The 15,823-nt window shown below is 38.1% G+C and overlaps 1 protein-coding gene and 1 long non-coding RNA gene across 2 annotated transcripts; both read left to right on the top strand.

The window, feature by feature from the left end:
* The first annotated feature begins 4,105 nt into the window (after window positions 1-4,105).
* LOC129764374 (uncharacterized) lies at window positions 4,106-4,951 on the top strand. Its single transcript, XR_008741125.1, has 3 exons — window positions 4,106-4,337; window positions 4,448-4,764; window positions 4,828-4,951. It is a non-coding gene; the product is annotated as an uncharacterized LOC129764374 (long non-coding RNA).
* Window positions 4,952-10,633: 5,682 nt separating this feature from the next.
* On the top strand, window positions 10,634-13,624 carry LOC129767409 (origin recognition complex subunit 1). The gene is made up of 3 exons (XM_055768273.1): window positions 10,634-10,898; window positions 10,951-13,237; window positions 13,296-13,624. The coding sequence occupies exons 1-3, from the start codon at window positions 10,789-10,791 to the stop codon at window positions 13,536-13,538; spliced, it is 2,640 nt and encodes an 879-aa protein (XP_055624248.1). The 5' UTR covers window positions 10,634-10,788; the 3' UTR covers window positions 13,539-13,624.
* Window positions 13,625-15,823: the final 2,199 nt, after the last annotated feature.

The following is a 15,823-nucleotide window of genomic DNA, read 5'->3' as shown; positions in this document are numbered from 1 at the left end:
TACGAGTAGGTCTAGTCAGTTACTGCTGTGCAGCTACTCACACCTTATGAACACATCATGCCAGTTAGTATCATGTGTGAACCGGCGTGCGAGCTACTTCAAAGGTTTTTGATTTTACTCACACTCGCATCCCTCAAAACAGCATTTAGCGTTCAAATCAGGAATACAAAATTTAAAAAAATGTATCTATTTTTAAGATATTTAAAAATATGCGAAGATATTTACAGACTTGAAAATTATTGGAAAAACAAATAAAACCCTCATGGATGCTATGGATGCTTCCGAGATCCTAAAAAAATATCGACAACAATCTGAACGATATCCCAGAAGAAAGGCACATCAATGTCATTTTTGAATTTCACTCTTGTAGGTATAGCATCTCTCATGAGTGTATCTTGGCGTGGTTTTTTGGAGCAATTAAATCCAACAGTGTTTTCATTTATTCAGGTGTTTTTCTCAACAACTTCTGTACTCTAGGGGATCACCATCGAAGAGTTCCTTCAATATTGTATTTGTTGGTCCTTTTCTTTGCATCCAATTCCTGGCCCAAATCCTTTCACCTTTCTGCTTTTTTCGGATAGTACCTGCAGTTCGAAGTATTTTTATACACATTTTTATACATATTTATTTTTTTTTTGCTGTTTCTGCCTATTTGATAGACATTTGAAAAATCACCTGGCATCTCTGATAAGCCCATGCTGTAGTATCTAGTTTCTTGTCAGCAGCTCACACTATGTGAACGGACAAGGCGAGTCAACCAATTGTCAAGCGAGTTCACCGGCCCAGTAGCTGCTCACTATCAAGTCAGCTACTAGCAACGTATAAATGGGCCTTAAGGAGATGAAGTTGCTTCATCTTACTTGGGAACCACGGTAATTATTCAAGAAACTGAACGCCCAGCAAAAGGGCTTCGTACCGCGAGCCGAAACATGCAGGAGCAAAGAAGGAGGTATTTGACGAATGCGATCAAGAGGCGGTTATAAAAATAATTCTAGTAGTAAATCCTATATACGTGCGACAATAGTCGTACTAGATGCATGTATAAGTAGTATATTCATTCAAATTAATTTTCAAGCAATTGTCACTTATGTATATCGCCTCCACTTTTGCATGTAAAGTAAATTACCTCTAATTTGACATCTAGCTAATTGGACAAACCTGTAATACGACACGAACAATCGGGCATTTTCGCCTCTAATTGGTCATCTTTTGTGAACATCGAGTTCGGAACCCAAACTATGGCTCCAGATTGAAAGTCGCCACCAGACGTCGATACAGTACTATTGTTATCGCGAATGTCCAATTAGAGATCACAACCGCCTCTAATGCAACACTGAGTGATGCCTCGGTATGTCGAATTGAGGGTAACTTACCTAACTGTCATAGGCGCATCATATACCACCCAAAATATGGGATATGTAATACTGTATGAAAGCTACTTATTTTCGGGGTAAACTACATAGAATTGTATTGGCGTGATTACATTGCTTACATTGTCTGCTTTGAGCGAACAAAATAATTTGTTTCTTTGTGTCAGTGATCGTACAGTCAAATGTTCGTATGTACTCCGATGCGATGTCACTGCGGTACGAATAAAGTGCGCTACACTTACAGCGTCACCGTCACCGTTCCGTCAACTATTCTCTTGGACTTATTTTTCCGGCGTCAAAGTTGCCGGTGATTGTATATGTGAATGCTACCATACGATTTCCATGTGAATATATTTGACATTTCATTCTTTTACGTTGACGTCACGGTGACGGGACGCACTTTAGAGTGCGCTACACATACACCATCCCGTCATCGTGAAGTCAACGTAAAGGAATGAAATGTAAAATATTCTTCCATGAAAATCATATCATGGGGGGTCCGTAGCCACATTAGTTGCGCGTTCGCTTAGTAAGCGATCGATCGTGAGTTCAAAACTCAGGGCCCTCATTGACTATCTTTGTGTTGTTATAGAAAAACTACGTCCACGCAACAATCATCTGCGATGGAGATCGATCCACGGTCGAAATAAGATCGATTCATCCATACAACTGCTCTGCTCTGCAAGACACATCAGGCTGCTGTTCTATAAATAACTCAACAATGATCAATCAAATGTCTCCGCTGTCCGGTGGTCTAACTGGTTAATGGAATAACAGAAGGAAAAAGTCTTACGCCTAAACGGCTACTGTGTAAATGTGTACCGTATGCAAATGGTATAGAAGGGAATACTCTGACGCCGAAAAATGGCAACTGTGTAATGTGCTAATTATAGATATGATAAACATCTGACATGTACACGATTAAAATTCGGCTCTGTTACAGCTAAAATGCTAATGAGCCTAAAATAAACAAAAGGGATAAAAAATCATATGATAGCATTCACACACACCATCACCGGTAACATTGAAGGTTGCAAAATAAGTCCTAGAGCGCACTTAAGTGCATTATACATACAGCGTTACCGTAATACTTATGACAGACATACAACTGTACTAGCGTTGCACTTCGAAAATGGTATGTCTATCACCATGTACAGCGCTAGAACCATGCAAGCAACTCGGTACAATCGCTGTACCTGTACCGACCTGTTTTACCGCTGTACATGTCTACAGTTGTACTGTGCGCAGCGCCATAGGCGGTTAGTGGTGGGTAGCATGAACAAACCGAATCAAAACACTTGGTAACCGTCAGTTTCGTTGACTTTGTCTTGAGTTAATAACTCAGATTGGAAACATGTTTATTGTGTTTGATAATTTAGACGCTAAACAAAAACCTTTTTCATTTGATTGACATACGGTTCAATGTACAACCAAAGTATGTCTGGCATGGTACGATGATACGCTGTACACGTACAACGCTAGTACAGTTGTATGTCTGTCCATGATATAACGTTAGTACAGCTATATGTCTGTCCATGATATAACCGTCCCGTCAACTGTATGTGAATGCTACCATACGATTTCCATGGGAGAATATCGATATTTTATTCTTTCACGATGACGGGACGTTGTATGTGTGGGGCAATTAATTTGTACGACAAAAAAATTGGTAGCTAGGTAGTGCGGACTGAATCAAAACGGCTGTCGAAAAAGATCCAATTGAAATGTCAAAAAGGATCCAATGATCAGGAGTGTTATTTTTCTTATGATAATCAACACTATGAAAAAGGTATTGTTATCAAAGGCAAAAATAATTAAACTTATAAACTGAACGAACTACATTTTTCCGTCAATTTTTTAATTGACCATTGCATCTCTTAAAGAGCATCTTATATTGCAAGGTATCAGAACCTGACAGAATATAAACAACCTACGAATAACACTTAGATCGCTCCAAGATTTTAATGTGGGAGCAAAATTCGACATTGGCGAATTTCGATACGTATATACATAGCAAAAGTGAAATGTTTTGGAGACGTTTTTTTCTAACGTCGGTGAAAACAGCTTTGCTAGTGAAGCTGACCGAATGAAATCCGCTTAATTATGTTCTGCTAGGCCTGGTGATGAATATAGCGGTAAAGGAATCTGTGTTTCGTGTTGAGGATGGACGTAATCTTCTGAGTCAACTACCGGCTTAATTGTGGAGCATTACGGTTTCTCACGAGGATTCTTTTCGGGTTGAAATGTAACGATGTATTTCTATCAAAATGAACATGAAAATGTGTAGGTTTGCTACACTTTTGGTTTTCAAAAATTGAAACATCGCACTTACTCCACAGATACGGGAACCCTTATGCTTTGTTCTCACTGCAGCGGGGCGTCAGTGTGGCTTGGGCGGGGCGTGTGACGCTTACGATGGCCTTAGTCGGAACTAGTTTGTCGTCTCCGCAAAAATCGACCCAGCGCGTCATTAAATATGTTTCCGAGGGTATACGATAAAAGCTAACGCGATATTTTCACTCGTATTCGGGCAGCCTTCCACTGAGCAACACATTTTTAATGTACACATTCCCTGATATAATATTTCTCCGAACGAAATAAAAACAAACGAAGTAAAAAGAAAAAAGTCTGTAAAAATATGTGAAAGTCTGTTCAAAATGTGGAAATGTCTGTAAAAGTGTACAGATCTGTAGAAATGTCTTTTAACGTGAATTTTCATACACTGGAGAAATAGTTTAGTAAAAGCAGCTACCAAATCTTTAGTAGCAAAAACATTGGTAAAATATACACATTTTTTGTAAATATTACTAAAATTGCGTAAAAAAGATGTCAGACGCAATGAATGTTCCTACCAGGAATTCGTATATTTTACTTCATACCATTAGTATGTTTGTTTTTATTGTCATACCTAACAACTGTGATGTGCGCACTTTGTCTTTTGTCTTTTGGAGACGAAGCGATTCGGAGGTAAGCACTTTGTTTTTATTGAATTCAATTATGTATTCATCTCCCCCGAGAATTTGTTTTCATATTTTCGGCGGGGAAAATTGACCTAATACCATTTTTTTCTTTTTTAGTTGACCTTAAAATTATATGCAGTACAATCATTCATCATAAACAAATCGGAGATAAGTATTCGTTTTTTTTACATCATTACATCAGTCACCTCGGTCGGGAAACTATTTTCATATTCCCGCCAAGGATAAACATCAGTTATATTCTATACATTACAACACTTTTGACCTTTTTCCTTGTCTTTACAGCTGGCATGATCCCAGACTCGTAATACTTATTTACCAAAAACCATCCAAGTTATGGGATTGAAGGTAACGGCGAGTTTGTCGCTAAGATTGGAATCTTTCTTAAACACATCATCGACCGTAAAAAACTTAAGGTGAACATACATAATTTATTGCATATTTAATATCATTAACATATGTATTTCTTTTCTTCATAGGGACACGAGAGAACAAAATACAGATGAAACGTGCTAATTCTACCGTCACTCTGCTAATCAGCTGCTTATCAGCTAATGCAAATCAGAGCGATGCAGCAGGAAGAGGAACGGGAACTTGCTTTGGAAATGCTCATCAAATTGAGGTGGTTGAGGCTGCGATTAAAATTTGCCTCTTGTACGCAGTTTATAGAATGATTCCAACGAGAATTATTGATCTTGTTTATAGAATAAGTTATTAGTATAATGTATTCTAAGTATGTAGAATTAAACGCAATCAAATACAATTTTTAAATTAAAAATAATCATTAAAAAATATTATCATTATCCCTGATGATTACTTCTCACAAATATGAAGCAAAATTTTCACTGTTATTGCACCAATGTTGGACCAACAATTTGTAGTTTGTTTGGCATATGTGCCTACCATTCTTTTTTTGTAACATGTACCAATGATTAGTAGGGTAGAAAATGACTAGAGAATTGGTAACATGTACCAAAAAATTCGTCATATTTACTAAATTTTCCTCTCAGTGTAGATTCATTAATATTTTGTACATTGCGATGCGCGTAAAGGCCCATTTATACGTTGCTAGTAGCTGACTTTACAGTGAGCAGCTACTGGGCCGGTGAACTCGCTTGACAATTGGTTGACTCGCCTTGTCCGTTCACACAGTGTGAGCTGCTGACGAGAAACTAGATACTACTGCATTGGCTTACCAGGGATGCCAGATGATTTTTCAAATGTCCATCAAATAGTCAGAAACAGCAATCAGGTCCGAATTTGTCAGATGATTGATCCCAAATCGAGTTCTCTATTGACAGTTTTTTATTACACATTTACACATTTTTATCGCGAAATACACGCTGACCGTGTATAAAAACACTTTGAGCTGAATTTCTTCGAACTGAAGGTACTATCCGAAAAAGCAGAAGGGCAAAAGGATTTGGGCTAGGAATTGGATGCAAGGAAAAGGAGCAACAAAAGTAATACTGAAGGTACTCTACGATGATGATCCTCTAGAGTACAGAGCAGTGTTGAGAAAAACACCTGAATAAGTGGAAACACTGTTGGAATTCATTGGTCCAAAAATACAACGCCATGATACACTCATGAGAGGTGCTATACCTGCAAGAGTGAAATCAAAAAACGACATTGATGTGGCTTTCTTCTGGAATATCGTTCAGATTGTTGTCGATATGTTTTAGAATCTCGAAAGCATTCATAGCTAAGATAATTCCGGAAGTATGTGATGCTATAAATGGCAGTCTAAAATATTTTTTAAAATTTTATTTATTTCGCCTTGCCAACAGCTTGTACCAATTCGTGAAATAAAAATGATAGTAGATTTGCAAGTGAATGAATGAAAATGTCCTTTTTTAATTCGAATATGTATTCTGTTTCTTAGATCAATACTTTTTTTTTGCAAGTTGTGTGTGAATTTTGAATGAAAATTGTGCCTGATAATGATTCTATATTAGAGATTCTCAAGAAAACTATCTCAAAAAGAAAGCGTGCCCGCCAGCGTGCAAAACAAAATAACAACGATTTCGTTTAGAAACTATGAGATTTTTATTTATTTTTCCAATAATTGTAAAGTTTATAAATATCTTCGTATATTTTCAATTATCTTAAAAATAGAGACATTTCTTTACATTTGGCATCCCTGATTCGAACACTAAATTTTGTTTTTGACGTTTTGAGGGATGCGAGTGCGAGTGAATTCAAAAAACTTTGAAGTAGCTCGCACGCCGGAAAACACATGACACTAACTGGCATGATGTGTTCACACGGTGTGAGTAGCTGCACTGCAGCAACTGACTAGACCGACTCGTATGCTTACTCGCACCGTCTGAACCCGGCTTAAAGGCCCATTTATACGTTGCTAGTAGCTGACTTGACAATGAGCAGCTACTGACCCGGTGGACTCGCTTGACAATTGGTTGACTCGCCTTGTCCGTTCACACAGTGTGAGCTGCTGGCGAGAAACTAGATACTACGGCACGGGTTTACCAGGGATGCCAGGCGACTTTTCAAATGTCCATCAAATAGTCAGAAACAGCAATCAGGTCCGAATTTGTCAAATGATTGGTCCAAAATCGACTTCTTTATTGGCAGTTTTCATCTTAGGTTTTCAGTTGAATGTATCATCACACAATTTTATAGCAAAACAAACGCTGATCGTGTTTAAAAATACATACTTTGTGCTGAATTTCTTTGAACTGAAGGTACTATCCGAAAAAGCAGAAAGAGAAAAGGATTCGGGCCAGGAATTAGATGCAAAGAAAAGGAGCAACAAATACAATATTGAAGGAACTCTACGATGAGGATCCCCGAGATTACAGAGCAGTGTTGATAATAACACCTGAACAAGTGAAAAAAACTGTTGGATTTAATTGCTCCACGAATACAACGCCAAGATACAGTCATGAGGGATGCTGTACCTGCAAGAGTTAAATTAGAAATGACATTGATGTGCCTTTGTTTTGGAATATCGTTGGGATTGTTGTCGATATTTTTTAGAATCTCGAAAACATCCATAGCTCAGATAATTCCGAAAGGATGTGATGTTATAAATGGTAGTCTAAAAGATTTTTTTTTAATTTTATTTATTTTGTGAAATGAAAATGATAGTCGATTTGCAGGTGCAATAAATACGCTTCAAAAATTTTAATAATGAATGAAAATGTACTTTTTTAAATCGAATATGTATTCTGTTTCTTAGAACAATACTTTTTTTTGTAAGTTGTGATCTGATAATGATTCTATATTAGAGATTCTCAAGAAAACTATCTCAAAAAGAAAGCGTGCCCCGCCAGCGTGCAAAACGAAATAACAATTATTTCGTTTAGAAACTATGAGGGTTTTATTTGTTTTTCCAATAATTTTGAAGTCTATAAATATCTTCACATATTTTCAAATATCTTAAAAATAGAGACATTTCATTACATTTGGCATCACTGATTCGAACGCTAAATTCTGTTTTTGACGTTGTGAAGCATGCAAGTGCGAGTAAATTCAAAAAACTTTGAAGTAGCTCGCACGCCGGATCACACATGACAATAACTGGCATGATGTGTTCACACGGTGTGAGTAGCTGCACTGCAGTAACTGACTAGACCGACTCGTATGCTTACTCGCACCGTCTGAACCCGGCTTAAGATTGTCTTTTGTACATTATTGTATATTTTGTATATATTCAGCCATTCCATGCCAAACCGATATAGTGGTTCTCAGTGGTAGTTTTGTCCTTTATTGCAAAACATTAGACCCGTATTTTTAATTTTTTTCGTTAGGGTGACCATTTCCTATTTAGGGTGGTCCGAAAAATATTTTTTTCCCAAAACTGACTTTTTTCAAAAATTCATAACTTCACAACCACTGAACCGGTTTAGATTAGTGACATATCTAAATGAAGCCAATTAGCTAGCTTTTTAAAAATATTGAACTTCCAAAAAAATAGGATTTTATTTTCGTAATTATCGATTGTATTCATGGCTTTGGACTAGAAGACGCTATTTTTTTCCTTGAAATATGAGGATGTTTTACATAACATATCTCGATTTCAGAGATGCAATTTTTTCGTTTTAAAGAAATGATTTTTCAAAGTTAACCGGTTGTCCGAAAAATCATTTTTCCCCTTGAGAACGCATGGGATGGCTGTAAATATGTACACTAGCTGACCCGGTGAACTTCGTCCCGCCCAAAATTATTGTTTTTATATGAATTTTTTAGAACGAATTTCTAAACTTTTTCTTATCATAACATTGTTCTATGGGTAGAATACAACAAATACAACAAAATGAAGATGGCTCAAAAGGGACCTCTTCTTCTTCGGATTTTGCGATTAACAACACGTTTGGCCTTCCATTTCTACCATTTTATATAGATAGATAGATAGAAGATAGAGAATGCGTTGTTTTGCCTGAAAATGCATTTCCACTCTCGAACAAAGATCAACTTCGCTAACGCAAAAATCGAATGGCTTAACAACGCTTATCATGATGTAATTTTCGGTCATATGCGAATTCAATTTTCCAAATTTTCCGACATTCCTTCAGAGTTTTCCGAAAATTTTCTGATTTTGCTCTCCACTGTCTTGATCTACGGGAAGAGACGAAGACAACAAAATAAAGGAGGCTAAAATCGGACCACCTCTTCTTCGGGTTTTCCGCTTACGAACAGATTTAGCTTTTAATTTTATTTATATAGATAGATATAGGATAACAGTGCGAGGTTGAAGGGATGCTCATGAACTGGGATGAAACGATCTCCGCTATCGCTTGTATGTAATCAATCTTAATATTACTCAAAGATGTTCAGTCAGGGCTTTGAGAATCAACTCATTGTCGTTTACTTAAAAGAGACCCCTCCAGGAGAGTCATTTTTAAGGAAATTAGCCACGCACATGTTGCCGTCCACACTTTTGCTAAAAATTATTCGCTCGGCGCCGACAGCGCTAATTTGGTTTACTTGGTTTGTCGCCGTTCGTTTTTGACATTTTCGAAAAATTACAATCTGTTAAGTTTTACCAAACTCGTCGATAGTTCTCAAAGGTTCTCGACTCTGTTCCCTCACTGTAATGAATTTCGAAGTGTAGTATAGTAAATGTATAGTATTATTAGTAAATGAATGCAATTTTTCATTCATCGTGAAGAATCGTATCGTCTCTTTCGTCTCCAATGATGTCAGGGCAAAAGTACTTATGAAATCATAAGAAATGTTGACGTGTACAAGTTATTGTTACCAAACAAAACACCAACAGAATGCAAAATATACTGAAGTTCTGTCGTCGACCACTGAGCGATACTATGCTGCATCATCACTTCGGTTCGACCTATTTTGCGAACGTAACCATTGTGGTTACGCCGGACGGCAAAGTGTTAATGAATTACTCAAAAATAGGTCTAACGTCATGTGTATTGATATAAACCAAATATGAAAACTTTTTATGTATTAAAACTATGGAAAAATGTCATACGGTGAGTCAAATATCTTTAATTTGATGAATAGAGCCTCTCATTTTTCATACACCTGTGAAATATTGTTATATCCAAAAAGTCTGCAACAAAAATAAAAAGTATTTTACAGATATGTCTGCGAATTTAGAAACATATCTGTAAATCTGGCATCTCTGGTGGTTTGAGAATTTATTGCAAGAAAAAGCTTGAAAAAATGCACGAGTTTGCTTGAAAATGAAGTGAATTGAGTCCGCACCACTTATTCCAGGGACAGACATACAGCTGTACTTGCGTTGTACGTGTACAGCGTTGTACAGGTACCATCGTACCATGACAGACATACTTTGGTTGTACATTGTACCGTATGGTCAAACTGACAATCAGATATTTTTCCAATTTCCATCACATATTTCAATGGAAAAGGTTACTATCAAACACAACAAACAAGTTTCCAAACCGAGTTATTAACTTAAGAGAAATTCAATGAAAAGAACGTTTATCAAGTGATTTGATTCTGCTTATTCATGCTACCCACCACTAACCGTCTATGGCGCTGCGCACAAGACAACTGTAGCCATGTACAGCGGTAAAACAGGTCGGTACAGGTACAGCGATTGTACCGAGTTGCTTGCATGGTTCTAGCGCTGTACATGGTGACAGACATACAATTTTCGAAGTACAACGCTAGTACAGCTGTATGTCTGTCATAAGTATTAGATTGGTAGCATTTACCGAAAAATCGTTATGTATACGAATTTTTTCTTAGAGTGTACATACTTTGAAGTGTTTTCGAAGTGAGCAAAGTCTTCGCCTCTGGCATCCCTGTCGGGAGGTGATTAACAATTTGGCGGCAAAAAATTCCGCGCGAATCATTCAACATCAACCGCAGGAGCAAAACAATTGATTTGCTTGCGACAGAGAGATACCATTGTATTTTTTCTTGTTGTTGGTTGTGACTGGAAATATATAAATATATAGTGGAACGTGTGGTTTTGGTTAAAAATGAAGCAAAAGTTGAATAATAATAACAAGTGTCTTATAAGCTGGGTTGGAAAACAATACGAACCAGAAATCGAACGTACATTTAGGACGAAAACGGCCATTTTCTACAGGTAATAAACGGACACGAAATCTAGTGGTGATAACGATAGTCTTCATTTATAGAAAATGTATCTTCGGAGCACTAACGCTGGAGGTGGGAAACTACGTGCTTGTTTCCAACATGGACAGTGCCGAACCCGATTTAATTTCTGGCTGTGATATTGCGCGAATCGAGCATATGTATGACTTACTGAATGAAAACCCGAATGTTGACTCATGCCGAGCCATCGTGCAGTGGTATTCACGTCCAGCGGCAATGCCAACCAGAATTCTGAATGATGAAAACTATGCATTTGATTTTGACAAAGAGATAATGGAGGATTCGCGTTTCAACCCAGATATTTCGATCGAAACTATTTTTGGATTATGCCGTGTTGAAACACTGGATCCAATGTCGGTTGTTTCGGATGCGGTGGCTAGGATAACCACTAGTTTACCGGTTTTCATTGCACGCTACAGACTAACACAGGCATCAGGTTCGAGAAGAATGTATTTGGAAGCGCTCACGAATGGTACCAAGCAGTTTACTCCACGCAAACGTAAATCAGTGCTAGAAAAGAGCAGTCATCGTTCCAGCGTTAGTGCTAGTGCCCAGAAAACTCCAAAATCAAGAACGACTCGCTCGAAATCCATAGAATTTATCGATGTGGACAGTTTCAATGATGAGGAAATTCAAACAGCACAGAAAGCTTTGAACGACGACAAATGGATTGTTAAAGTTGTTGAAACAGTAACTGATTCCATTAAGAAAAAGCTTGACGAGGTAACAGAAAGTTTCAGCGAGGTTGACATCAGTGGCGATGAGAACGGTTCTCCGTCGAAAATTGCACGAAGAAATAATGTTAGAAGGAAGACGGGAAGTTTCCGGAGAAATTTGAATGCTAGTCTTCGTTGTGAATCTCCGGTGTCTTCCGATATGGATATGCCGAATTACTCAATTGTGAACGATGGATCGGAGAACGCTGCTGGAATGAAGATCAAATTAAGACTTTCACAACAGAAAAAGGTGGCAAATGATGTCGCTCGACAGAAAACTCCACGGAAACGTTCGACTAATGAAAACATCGACTCCATTGACGAACAGATATCGCCGAGGAAAACAAGAAAATCAAGCATAATTGTAGATGACACTGAACATTCAACGCCCAGTACAAGAACGAGGCGGAAAAGTATTCTAAAGACTCCGAGTAGTAAGGCTACTGAGGCAACTGGAACCCCAAAGCGTAACATCCAACTCTCTAATATAATAGAAGAAATTTCGGGAGAAAGACGTAGCTCTAGAAAAGTGGAACAAACTCCGAAGAAGTCCAACACAAATGATGAGCCCAAAACCCCCCGTTCAAAAATTTCTAAGTCAACTCCCAGAAGTAGTTCAAAAATGAATCTCATTCGCTCAGGTGCTATTAAGCCTAACATTCAAGAACGGAATCTTCCTATCGAAACTCCGAATGGTGATCAACTGTCGATGGCACGCGAACGTTTGCATGTTTCTGCTGTTCCAGAAAGCCTACCCTGTCGAGAGAAAGAGTACAATGAAATTTACAATTTCCTTGAAGGCAAAATCTTTGACGGTTGCGGTGGATGTATGTACGTTTCGGGAGTACCTGGAACTGGTAAAACTGCGACAACAACTGCGGTAATCCGATCGCTGCAGGCCTTAGCGGGAGATGGAGAAATCCCTAAGTTCGAATTTGTAGAAATCAATGGAATGCGTTTGACAGAACCGCGTCAGGCTTATGTTCACATTTATCGTCAACTGACGGGCAAAACGTTGGCTTGGGAGCAGGCGTACAATCTTCTCAATAAAAGGTTTACCACCAAAGCGCCACGCCGGGTATCCACCGTTCTGTTGGTGGATGAACTTGATATACTCTGCAACAAACGACAAGATGTTGTGTACAATTTGCTGAACTGGCCTACGGCAAATACTGCCCAATTGGTGGTCATTACAATTGCGAATACGATGGATCTTCCCGAACGTTTGCTGATGGGGAAAATATCTTCCCGTTTGGGGCTCACGCGGCTCACCTTCCAACCGTACAACTTCCGCCAGCTTCAAGAAATAGTGATGGCTCGCCTCACCGGAATGTCCGCGTTCGATGCCGAGGCTGTTCAACTGGTAGCACGAAAAGTGGCCGCCGTTTCGGGTGATGCGCGGAGAGCGCTGGATATTTGTCGTCGCGCAACCGAAGTAGCAGATGATCAATCGCGGAAAACTGGTCAGTTTGTTAGCGTCTCGATGGGTCATGTGCAACATGCGCTGGGGGAGATGATAGCTAGTGCCAAAGTACAAACAATCAAAAGTTGCTCACGTATGGAACAGCTGTTCTTGCAGGCTGTTACAGCGGAGGTAAGCTAACTCGGTAGCGATTTCTCACAAAAATTTTCATGTCGAATCTCTACAACAGGTTGCGCGCACTGGAATCGAGGAATGTAACTTCCTAGGGGTCTATTCGCAGTTTGAAGCACTGGCCGCGTTTGCTGGAATAACTGTACCGAATCCTGGTCGAGCAATCGCAATCTGTAGTCGACTAGGTGCCTCTCGACTGCTGATATGTGAGAATGCCCGAAACGACATCTATCAGAAAATTCTTCTTAACATAAGCTCCGATGATGTACATTATGCTTTGCAGGCGAGCAATTTAATCTAGAGTTGATCTCTGTTATGTTATGTTTTATGTTTTAACCTTCGAACTTTTACTTTTAATAAAAAACCGATTTATTCTTCAAACGAAAATGTTTATGTCAATTCGAATTATTTTTAGGACAATTTGTGTCGTCGAGTACCTACAAAGAATTTATATTCGGTCTTTTAAAAACTATCGGCGTTTTTTTTTTGTTCAATTCCTGAACAATTTTTTTTCATTAGAAATCAGTTTTAATCAAGTATTTTTTTTATGAATTTGTTTATTTTTACAGGCTTAGTTACAAAGGTTTTTTAAATTAATTTATTTGTAAGGCTCAATCGCATAAGCTTTGCGGAGCAGCTAATTCAAGATTCATGTATACAAAATTTCTAGGGGAAGTTTTCGGATTAATGTCGATGCATGTCGATGGTCAAAAGTGAACTCGTCAACTGTATATTCTTTGCTTACCAACTAGCTTATATAATAACCTAAGTTATCCTTAACCCAAACTCAAGCCATCGACGGTGTTTGAAAAACAACCAGATGTTTTTTATGGTAACCATGTGTTGGCCCATGCGGAAGACGCATCGCTGCTTGTACGCAAAGCGTACACGCGACGAGAGACAGAAAGTAAACAAGGAACAGGGTCGGATAGCAATAATATTTTATGACCCAGTGAGGAATGAATACGAAGCAATAAATTTAGTTCTGGGTCGCTTGCGTGCAATGTTTTCTAAGAAGTATCGTTTTTTGTGTTACCGGAAATAATGCATGATGAAGATGCATATAGATGTTACAATATTTTCTTCAGGAAATAGCATAGGACAGCCCCTTCCACATACCACGTAAACAGAAAAAGCACGGTTTTAGCAAATATGGATTTTTCTCCATTTTTTGGAAACAAAATTGGGAAAATCTGTTGGGCAGTTCTGTTTTAAATTTATTTCTATTTTCTTATCTCAGTTTTACATTGATACGTTAGCTTTATTAATAATAGCTGTTCGGATGTTCGTTAGAAACTCAATTCTCGTAGCAGTTCGTGGTTGTACAGCTCAAACTGCAATAGGTTTTTTTTATTATGAGAAAATTTCCAATAAACAACTTAATTCTACTTACAAATTATAGTTTTTCTAATACGATAGAACTTGTTTCGATTTTCAGCTTTGGCGTCTATGCAAGTCCAAATAAAGAATGGCAATGGGCCCTATTATAGAAATCGAGGCAATAAGAATTTCGCTCGTTAGCTCCATTTTACTATTATAGTAATCGACCATTTCAATAGCACCGAGCGTGTGATAGCTATCGATGCAAGTGTCAGAACTTTTCGAGTTGTTTGGTTCACTTGTTGCATAACTTCGGATAATAATTTTGTTTTCGTTTGCGTCCCTGATATTTTCCCTTGGAAAACATTTCAGAATCGCTTAAATATATGCAATTTTCAACAGATGTTCGTTGGTTTCGATCAGTATTTGTTTTACGGTGCCGCCAGAATAGTCTATACAAGGTCCAGCGCATATTTCAGTGGCTGAAAATGAGTGGACAGACAAATCACCAGCAGTTTGAACGACTCGTTGAACCAATGAAAGCGAAGTAAACATTGCTCGAGGTATTAGGAAAAGTGGGAGGAATTCAGTGAAGAGCTTAATGCACTGATACCATCAATGCGTCTTGGTTCAGAATGGCAGAAAGTAAGTGTTTCTTCTACGATACATATAACTTCATAAGTAAATTTTATCATATTCTTTGAATTACTATCAACCGAATTTCCTACCTAAAAATTGCTTATTTCTGCTAGCGTACATTAGTACGTGTTACCTTTGTCAGCAATTTTCTTTTTTATTGCTATACTATACCAAACTTTCTATACCATATGCTAAAGCTGAAATGTCTTGCAAAACAATGATTTTTTTTAAATTACAGATTTGGATTGCAATGAGGTGAAAAGTAAAGAAAACACTACACACAACAAGCGAGAATTTAGGGCCACAGGTGGTGTTGGTGTTGTGCCAACGGAATAAATTTCGCTTTGGTAAAAAGTCTCTAAGGGAATTGTGCTCATTTGGAAATTAAACTACTAAAAAATGAGCACTACTAGTTTTTTAGGTTTTATTCGCTTTGTAAATTTCACTTGGGATATGTATCACTCATGGAATCTAGAACTTGAATGAGGAAAAATACTGCATCGCAAACTATGCGCTCGTATTTCAATTGCGCAGTATTTGCGCCCACCAATCAGCATCGCTCCTGTAGTTGTGTTGGTTGTCTCGCTAGTTTCGTTGTTCTCATTCTGCCCACGCGAGGTTGTTGGA

This window comes from Toxorhynchites rutilus, chromosome 2 (genome assembly GCF_029784135.1).
Source record: "Toxorhynchites rutilus septentrionalis strain SRP chromosome 2, ASM2978413v1, whole genome shotgun sequence".
NCBI classification, from domain to species: Eukaryota; Metazoa; Arthropoda; class Insecta; order Diptera; family Culicidae; genus Toxorhynchites; species Toxorhynchites rutilus.
The sequence above is the reverse complement of the archived record's forward strand: the minus strand, read 5'-3'. Positions and strand labels throughout refer to the sequence as shown.

Bases quoted from the DNA above. Each gene is read 5' to 3' on its own strand.
- LOC129767409 (XM_055768273.1), top strand. From the start codon at position 10,789: ATGAAGCAAAAGTTGAATAATAATAACAAGTGTCTTATAAGCTGGGTT. The intron at 10,899-10,950 runs GTAATAAACGGA...CTTCATTTATAG, and splicing joins AAAACGGCCATTTTCTACAG to AAAATGTATCTTCGGAGCAC. The intron at 13,238-13,295 runs GTAAGCTAACTC...TCTCTACAACAG, and splicing joins TGCAGGCTGTTACAGCGGAG to GTTGCGCGCACTGGAATCGA.